The following is a 9972-nucleotide window of genomic DNA, read 5'->3' on the forward strand; positions in this document are numbered from 1 at the left end:
TAAATAAAATTATTTTTTTAATCTACAAGGATATTTTAGTTAGTTCGCCACAAAAAATGAATGGAGACCTAACGGATTGGACTAATTGTTAAACAACCGTTAAAATAAAAGGGGCATTTTTCAAACAACGAAAGGTAACTCATAATTATGCCGTATCTGGGGAAAGGTGGTTGTAATTTACCCAACATAATATTGTTGAATAGCAGTTGTATAGAGCTGATGGCAAAAAGGTAGAGAACCTAATAATCCATAACCATGTATCAATTAGAGGTTTTGCTATCAGCAATAAATATGTTATTCTTGTACAAGAATTCGCCACTTGAAGGCTTGAAGCATACGGTTTCATGTACCTGGAAAAGAAAGTTAGAATTTTGGACAAAAAGGTGATAAAATGTAAAAAAAGATGTAAACTAATCTGTGTTCAAGTATTCTACATTTGATGAACGTTTATAAATCCTAAAACCCTAATAGACAACTCAGAAATTAAAATCTCTCGTTTTGATCTTAAAAAGTTCATCTGCAGGATCGGATGGCAAAGAAGAATGGTATCAATAGCTTTCTCCCTCTGTAAATTGGCTCCGTCATTTATCTGCTTATCCCTTAAGTGGTTTGTAAGAAAATATTGGCTCTCTTTCTTTTATCCCTTTGTGAATAGGCTCCATTGTCTATTTGCTTAGCCCTTTACGTTAAGTTTAAATTCTACAATGTCGTGGGTTAAACACAAAAATCTAAGGGTGGGGGATTCACTAACGGACAAAGCTTATAATTGAAGTAGATATACGTACCATAGTTCTGATGCACCACAGTGTACCTCTGAATGGCTTTCATGAGGGCACCAAATTTCATAGACTTCAGTGGTCCCATGTGCCTGCAATCAGCGTATAGTTGAAACTCCAGTACTCCAATATACTTACGACATGCTCTAGAAAAGAAAAGATTGAGATATTTACAAATTAATTAGTCGAGGTTAAGCCGCCAACAGATACAGATAAACGCAACCCATGATAGGGATTTGCTTTGGCTGCAGTCGTACATATGTAAGCTACATATAGGCACAATACTCATTTGTTTTTGGTTGATGTGTTGTTATTCTAATTGTTTGTTAGTTTACGATGGCTTTTACACAAATCTGTTCAGCTGTAGATGAAGGAACTCAAAGTCTAAAAAGTTGTTCCTGATCTCAGAATGTTCACTTGCTATCATAGATTACCCCTCATAATGTTGACAAAACAGTTGCCAATTTGAGTGAATAATAGTGTTTAATAAAAACACTTGCACCATCTCAGTGTGACGAATTCTCCAAGATGGAAAGCCCAGGTGGCATCTTGCCGGCCCATAAAATTAACATGAGATCAGGTTCTGCTCCCCCATGCCCTGAGTTCACCAAAAATATGGATGTGACTGCAAACCCAGAGGAAATACTCTTTGTATGTAATGCTAAAGAAAGAATGAAATCACAAACATGGAATTGGGATATATAGAAAAAAAATGTACCTACTTCGCCAAGAGCGTCTGCCATGTCTGACTCTGTCAGGTTTGGCTTCTATGTATTGCCATTCAAATAGTGCTTCTTTAAAAGCACATTTGCTGCTTTTCAACTGCATGTTTCCCGTCTGAAAAGGAAATCACTTCCAAACTCATATTCTTCTACTCAAAAAGTGGGTCGCCAGTAGTTTCCTGTGCAAAGATGGCTCATGTTTGGATTAGAGGCCCATTTATAATAGCAGTTCTGGACATGGAAATGTATATCGATGTCGTCTAACAATTTTATTCACCTGTCCCAGTATATGTAGTTAAAATAGGCACCATTGCATCATGCGAGATTCAACAAGTATATCACAAACTGACAGGAAAAGTTCGTCATGGATACACAGAAAATAACAAATTCTAAATGTTAGTAAACCTGTTGTAAAGTTCAATTAAAGAGAAAGACCTGAATGTTTCATGTTCAGTCAGTCAAAAGTCAGATTTCAGCATATGGATATCATAGTTGATGATTCAATAGACAACTGCTGAAACATAGAACTGACAGTTTACATTTGATGTTCTTTCACTCTTCAGCCATAATTTGAGGGCTTCTTGGGATATCTTCAGCACTCCTACAACATAAAAGGAATAGCAAATTGCAGTTACTAAATGAGAGATTCAGCAAACAAAGATTTGAAATGGGATAAGATCATTTTACATTGTTATTGCCCCTGTACCTTCTTTATCATATAGGCATACATTTCTCAATCCAATGGCTGCAAGCCATCGCAAGAGCTGAAGGACATTAAGATTCTGAAGAGCTTCTTCACTGTCTATAACGACTGCCAGGTACTTAACTTTACTAATATCAAGATCTCTATACCGCTTAAACAAACCACTGGAGATAAGAAAGCTCTCAAGTGTGTTCATCAGTCCCACAAAAAAGTACCAAATGCTCACAAAGAAATGGATAATGTGGCAGAGTAAGCGAAGCCCAAGATCACCAGTCTGCCAGAATTTTAGACCGAATTAATATTAACAATTTGAGAACATGTATCCTTTAAGTATTTCACGTACAGAAGCAACAGAGATTATGCTCCCAAGGCTAAGTATGAGAATTGCATGCCAAGAGCAACCCAAACTGATACCTATGGGTTCACCAGTGTGAATGTCTATTAGCATTCAAGCACCTTTCAAGGATCAGCTTTACCGTGAACACAAACTTATGATAGGTAACACATGTACCCGTCTTGTTTATCAGATTCTTTCCGGGTCTCTTTTAAACTTTCGTCTTACTTAGGCCAAATAACGTACCTGTTCCTTTAGAATGCATTATGAAGTTAGGTTGAATTTTGCATGCATATGGACCTTTAATTCAATAACAGTATGTAATCTTCAAACCCCTACACTCCAAGTACCTAAACACAGCCCCACCCTATATAATTAGTAGAACAGCTTCTAGTACATCCCATTTGATATCAATTTTTGCCCTCAACTTGTCACAGAATAAAAATAAAAATAAAAAGTTCTAAAAACTGAAACTCACATCACCTTGCTAATTATCAAGGGACAATAACCGCACCATTTACAGTGAAAATTCTCAAGTACACCAGGTGTTCGAGGATGTGATATGTTAGTGATGGTATTCATATCATGCAGATGTGGCATAATCCTTCTTGGTTTAGGCAAGTGTTTCTCCAAACAATCAATTAGAAAGGAAACAAACAAGTGCAGTTACTTACTGCGCAGATCCGTGCATAGAACTTGTGCATTTCATCCCTAATCCAAAATTCTGTAAACAAACCCAATCAAAGAATTACCGATACCAAATTCCTCGAATTACACAAAGGCCCTCCAAGAACCACTCAAAATCATGTTGTTCGAATGGTAACTACAGCCATAAACACGACTGTCATGAAAATCAAAGTAAAATTGAGCGTAAAAGCCAATACAGACAGCAACTAACGCTGATTGGAGCCAGCGGAGGAACATGACGGACGAACGAAGTCGAGCTCCAGCACATCTAATATCGGGAAAAAGAACCTAACATGGAATGGAAACAGAGACAGAGCCCGTAAGTTACTGCTACTAATCAGTGTCATTCTCTCCTTAATCTTGCCAGCAGAAGAACGAAACTTGGATAAATTGCATCACATCAAAGTAAAGTAAAAAGAGCAACATAATAATATTGAAAACAGTGTTATAGTCGGAGAGAGGAGAGGGAGATGAAGAAGAAGTTACCAGTAATTTGTGCGTTTTTCAGGAACTCTGCATGACTTCGCTCGCACTTGCAGTTTTATTATTGCGCGCGCGCGCGAGAGAGGCGGACGGTTGGCGTAATTATAAATCACTCAATTAATATCTAAATTTTGTTATTAATATTAATTTTATATTCAATTGATATTTTTATTTATTTTTGTATTATTTCTTTTTATGTAAATGCTATTTACTCTTAGATAAATATATATATATATATACACCAATTTCTTTTTTAGTAAAATGTAACCAATATATTTTATTTGACCATATGACTTTCATCATTTTATATATGAGTTATTATACTTGTTTTTCTACTAACTTTATTTATCAATATTTATAAGACAACTCATTACTTAATAATTAATTATATTAAAAGTTAAACTCAAAATACTTCGCAACCATTCAAATAAAGGCAAAATATATTGATACAAGTTTATATATATTTTTTAATATATTTATTTTTTTATTTTAATATATAAGGGTAAGATGATCATCGCATAGAAATGATAATCGAAGAACTTTAAAAAAAATGAATTGAATAGCAAAATGATATTAATTTTAAAACTCACGTACCGACTAAGTTATTTATAATTACTCAAATATCAAAATGGTATTAACAACAAAAGTTGAGTACCAAAATAAATTTTACTCATTGAAATTATGTCGATATTCTTTGTACATGCTATGAAGGCCCGAAAGTCGGCTGTCTGTTTCCATGAAGAGTCTGGACATCAAAATACAATTTTGCTTTTGATGAACTTCATATGAGCCTCCAAACAAGATGATGATATATGTCGAGCCTACTTAGTTTAGCATGCAGATGCTCATTGTTTCTGTAGCGTCTCAACCTACACAGCAAAGAAAATAACATCGTCAAAGTTTTGAGTATTCGGAGATGTAGTGTATTGCTCTAAACTACCACAGACGAGCGTGAACTCCATTCTTGATCATATTATCATCTATGACAGACATCGACTGAAGTGAAAATTGAAATTCCCTGGACTTTACAATCTGAAGATTAACACAAACGACTTTCAATTGCCTAGCAACACGACAATGAGATGGAAGCTCCAGTCCCTGCAAAGACAACCGCAGGAGTAAATGTTTCTCTTTTGACACTGTTAACTCGATCAAAAGGCTAAAAGCTGTAATCTTGCTTTTAGTTTTGATCCCAAATCCCAAACCATAAACAGAAATCAGACTCGCTGTTCCCAACCAAATGATATATAAGAAGGGGGCATTGATATTCCATGCAAGTTAACAATTGGAGGTCAAGAAAATAACAAATATAATGTTGAGAATGAGAGAGAAAGAACTATGAAAGACTAGAAATGGAGCATTCATAACTCACATTATCAGTCCTGGCTACTATATACAGGCGGTGGTATGTCCTTAATCTTCTAAATTTAAGAGAATATTCATTTTCCTGCTCGTGTGTGCTTCACCTACAGTCACACACCCCTCTTCCATTATGCCCCAACAAATACCATGTCAAAATTAAACACAAAGGCACAATACAACATATATAACATGAGATTTTAGGCTGCCCGTCAAATCATTCCCCTACATTCAAAATGTGTAATGTTGGTTTAACCAGTTCTCCTATTTATATATCTAGAATCTAACCCTATCAGGACAAATTATGTTTACCAATACACATAATAGCTACCCAAAGTTACTTTCATATCCTGAGGAAGATATGCACCACTCATTTAAAAAGTGCGACAAAACTTTGTTATTGCGGCCTTCAAACCAATTATATCCTGGTAAAACAGTTTTGTACTAAAAAAGCCATTGACCAAATAGTAAAACGAGTATTTGCCATACCTATTGAGCAGCATCTTCAGTAAATCTAGCATCAAAAGGAGCATTAGTGCTGGCGTGTGAAGCACTGCCTCCAGCCCCCGATCCCTGTTGCAATTCAATCACTAACCATCGAACAGCTTTACTCATTTGCTCTAAGCGAACAGCACTAATAGGTGGAAGACCACTTGGAACAGGCTGCCCTGGTTTAGCAGCAACCGAACCAGTGGCCTCATCCACAAGACACTCAGATCCTATTCTTTGCTTCACAGATTCCACAAACTCTTCTGCTTGATCACAAGCAACTCTGAACAATTCCCACCGCTGCTTAAAGTTTTCGAGTGCAGCATCAGTAGCTGGAGTTTTTTGGCCACCAGAACTTTCTTTTGCCTCTAAAACACCAGCTGCTGCTGCAATAAACTCCTGATACGCGCTACTCAAGGAATCTACTATGTTGTCCATGGAAAATCTACAAAGAGCAATTATACAAAGCAATTGCTTGCCTTATCTCATCAAACCAAAACAAATTCCCCACTCTGAACCAGGAAATGTTTCTATTTCATATAGCACACTAAAAAATAAATAATTAGAAAAAAAAAAAAAGGCAAAATGGAATTTTATTTATTATTTAATTTTACAATTATTATTCAACTAAAAGTTTCACAGATGGTCCATCAGCTTAACCACAACATCTAATTAGCCGCTCAATTTCTAATGACCAGTAAAATCTATCCTTCCCGAGAGGAACAACAATAGCAAAGCTTCAAAAGATGGTTCAAAGACAATTAACTTCAACAGTTCTACAGGCAAGGTATAACTCAAAGGCAGCAAATTTAAATCCAAATACTAGCGGCGATTAAAGCGATTATACGCACAATAATTGCACATAAATTAGTTCAAATCACTCAGCGGCGACCATTCAGTGCATTTTGATTCGATGGATCAACACCATGAATCAACCTAAAATAATAAGCATGAGACAAATTAGAAGTATTTAGAAGAATCTGAACTCCAAAATCATAGATGCTAAGAAATTATAAATGCCTTGGAGATTTTCCGTGCCTGGAAATTTACCGGACTGTTTAGGAGGGCTTCAATCTTTGTCCTTTCGGGCCGAAAAATGACCTGAGATTCAGTATGATTCATAAGTGTGGACGCCGCTCCATGGTTATAATATCTCACGCACTTACCTTTGGGCCAGCCCTGACAGTGCCGATTAGACCCTTTGAATGTTGTTAGTGTGATTATTGATATGTTTTAAAGTTATTAGTAAAATCTCATAATTTGTATGGTTACTAATCTCAATTTTTTTACGATGACCAAGGCAATCAGCTAAGTAGCAAAAGCAACTTTTAATTTATTGTGAGCCCAAACAATAAATTTAATAAGTTCTTGTCCTATAATCACATCTACTAAACGGAATTATTAAACTAAAAATGTCCATACAAAATAAGTACCTAGGCAAAAAAACGCCATATGTAGACAACAAGGAAGCATAAAACTGAATTACCTAAGACATTAATAGTAATAGAATGATAAATAATTTATGAAAAATCTAAGTGTATGCAAATTCTATAATAATATTAAAAACAAAAATATTTGATTAAGTATACGCAAAATAATAAGTTAATATTTAAATTATAAAAAAAATAATGACATGAAAATTTAAAAAAAAAAAAACTATCACAAAAATAAAGAGGGAATGGAAAAATAGATAAATAAATAAATAATTTAAATAAAATATTAAAAGAAACAGATAAAAAAAGTGGCATAAAAAAGAGATTCTCTCTCAATATATAGTACATACAGATATTGATTAATATTTTAAGACCACAATATAAGGCCATAGCCCAGCCAAAGACTCTCTTATTTAGATATGACCAATAAAAATAATTAATTATAACTATAAGTAGTTTATCTTATTTTATTTTTTAAAAAGTAATCCAAATTTATTAAGTACACTTTTCACATCAACTTTATTTTTTCTAACCAATAGTATCTTCAATAAAATACTTCCACTATTGTTCAACTTAAAAAAATTAGTAGATGATTCTCATCTATTTGGCAACACATTTGAAACTTGAGTATTTAATACACCATGGAGCTGAAATCAAGGATCTAGGAGTACCATGTCTATTGGCTTGACCAGAGCTAGTTTTTCTCCAGCTTTGAGAAAATAACTGAAAATACATAAATGTGGTGATAAAAACTGTTTGTGATATGAACTAAAATTATGAAATACAATCAATTACAAAAGTCTCGTGCATCTGAATTCAGGCCAAGACATTTCAAGAGTTCAGAAACGGATGGTCAAGGCATAACTCAATGTAGCACTGAACCAATTTAACTTCAAAACAAATCCTAGATTTTACTAGTGACCAAAACAATCTGTCAAATACATATCTGCAATAATCAAATTCACTGATAAAAGAATCATTTTTTGAAGATCCAATAATGTCCTCAAAACTAATTAAATAGGAAACTGTGCAAGCTACAAGCAAAGTCATGCCGAAACAATCTTAATATCCTAAGCAGAGTTCACTCGTCAATTTATGACACACTTAGAAACATATAGGCGACATTACCTGTGCGGGAAGATGTACATCAAACTCAAACCTAAAAAATTGAAAATAAATCAAATCCAGACAGTTAAAAGGTTTGATCAGATTAACAAAAGCCTACAAGTTTATATGCTCAAGTTTAATGACCAATTCCAACCTAAAAACTCCCATACTCAAGGATATATTAAATCGTTATCCCCTCTATTACACTCGCTCAACTCACTAATGTATGTGCCAGTCATTCTTTTACACTCTAATTCATCACATAACATTCTCCCAACCCTTTATTACACGTTGTACAAGCTCTTAAAACTTGGAACCTAATTTCCAACAACAGAATGAAAAGGTAAAAGTAACACACACACACACACACACACACACACACACAAAAACAAAAGCCTCAGAGACCAAGTGTCTTTGATGGACACCAATATGACTCCAAGTTAACCAATCCATTCCTGAAAATCTCACTAAATATATGTATAACATTTTACTAGAGAAATTCCAAATTTTCACAAGTTGGCTATGAAACTGGTGTAAGAAAGCATTAACAAGAGCAGTCTGTGATCTACAAAATCAATCGTCATGTAAAAAAACTTGAAACACCACATAATCCCAAATATCTAAAACAGTAACAGGAATTTAATTTCACGCAACGAAACACGACTTTCACATATCAGTGAAGAAACTGATAATGAAGAAAGCTAAAACAGGGTTTTTTCTTAAGTAATTACCTGTGTGTGTGTGTGTGTTTAAATTAATCTGATGGCGTCTCTTCCAAGATAAAATAGCGGCGGCGACGTCGGTAATCGGGAGAAGCTGATGATGCTGTACGGATGTCTCTTCGAGCTCCGTAGGTGGATGGTTCGATTTCTTTAAGCTGGCAGAACTCAGGTGAGTTGTTGGTGTCTTGTATGAAAAAATGAGGGGGAAAGACCAAGATTTAGTAGAGGATATTCAAATTTTCTTATGAATTCTACGGTTCCTGGAAGAATGGATGCAACCATCTGAAGTGGGTGGGTGTGAATACGATTTAGGGATTGTTTCTAGGGATTGCTGTAATTTAGGCATTTTTCTTTTTTTTTTAAGAAAAAATAATATATTTAATAATTAAATAATTAGAGGGAATAAACTTTTATTTGAAACCGAATTCTTTTACTACGCACAACAAAAATTTATTTCGAAAACTATAAAATAACATCATATGCTGTGAGTTATCTCCACTTTGGAGTCGGTACGATAGTAGTGCAAGTGATGGATCATGGCTTTCATAGTTTTAATTCAGAGGTTGGATGACAGAATTGATGATATATTGATTAATTCTTTCTAAGATTTATTTTGCAATTGAACTTGTTATTATATTCGAGAAGCTTACATATAGTCGTAAAATTTTCACAATGAAATCACATCTTTCCAAAAATATTTCAAATAATGCGAAACTATCCATCAAACATCAAGAACATAATAAGAAATCAAATACCTACCCATCATCGGGACAAACAATCAACAAGGGAAATATAAGAATATTTCATCACAATTCAAAATAGATGATTTTCAGAACAATCAAAAAAGATATCTAACAGAATGCATGCATGGTAATTTAAAAATTTAACTTCAAAACCCCCAATTTCTAACCTGATATTATAGCTAGCATTTGGATTTTTGTTTTCAAAAACTGAAATCAAACATGAAATAAGAGATAAAATAGCATAAAAAACCCATACTTCATCTATCATTCAGATATTATTCCAAAAGACCAAAAGAAATAAATAAATAAAAGTATTGAAATGAGTTCGTTTGTATAATATGAGGAAAATACACAATTTTTGATGAAAAACTAAAAAAATAAAAAATACAAAGCTTCATATGTAGCATTTATCAT

General features: G+C 34.1%; 1 protein-coding gene and 1 non-coding gene across 12 annotated transcripts; both read right to left on the reverse strand.

Annotated features, from left to right (window-relative positions):
- Positions 1-167: 167 nt before the first annotated feature.
- On the reverse strand, positions 168-4098 carry LOC105163525 (uncharacterized). Its single transcript, XR_016066104.1, has 8 exons — positions 3709-4098; positions 3434-3510; positions 2205-2475; positions 2038-2099; positions 1495-1677; positions 1211-1374; positions 786-868; positions 168-350 (listed from the first exon to the last, which is right to left on the reverse strand). It is a non-coding gene; the product is annotated as an uncharacterized LOC105163525 (transcript).
- A 180-nt stretch (positions 4099-4278) lies between these two features.
- Positions 4279-9135, reverse strand: LOC105163524 (mediator of RNA polymerase II transcription subunit 32). Of its 11 annotated transcripts, none has more exons than XM_020694955.2 (5): positions 8825-9135; positions 7658-7709; positions 6604-6654; positions 5554-5998; positions 4279-4803 (listed from the first exon to the last, which is right to left on the reverse strand). In XM_020694955.2, exon 4 carries the CDS (start codon positions 5989-5991, stop codon positions 5554-5556), a length of 438 nt encoding a protein of 145 aa, XP_020550614.1. In that variant the 5' UTR covers positions 5992-5998; positions 6604-6654; positions 7658-7709; positions 8825-9135; the 3' UTR covers positions 4279-4803. The 11 variants fall into 11 exon arrangements, 10 of the variants coding, with proteins under 10 accessions (XP_020550614.1, XP_020550611.1, XP_088738157.1 ...); XM_020694952.2 differs by having other exon boundaries at positions 5554-6489; positions 8825-9134; XM_088882031.1 differs by having other exon boundaries at positions 5554-6489; positions 6592-6654; positions 8825-9134.
- Positions 9136-9972: the final 837 nt, after the last annotated feature.

This window comes from Sesamum indicum, linkage group LG6 (assembly GCF_026168435.1).
Source record: "Sesamum indicum cultivar Baizhima isolate 11 linkage group LG6, ASM2616843v1, whole genome shotgun sequence".
NCBI classification, from domain to species: domain Eukaryota; kingdom Viridiplantae; phylum Streptophyta; class Magnoliopsida; order Lamiales; family Pedaliaceae; genus Sesamum; species Sesamum indicum.

Bases quoted from the DNA above. Each gene is read 5' to 3' on its own strand.
- LOC105163524 (XM_020694956.2), bottom strand. From the start codon at position 5,991: ATGGACAACATAGTAGATTCCTTGAGTAGCGCGTATCAGGAGTTTATT.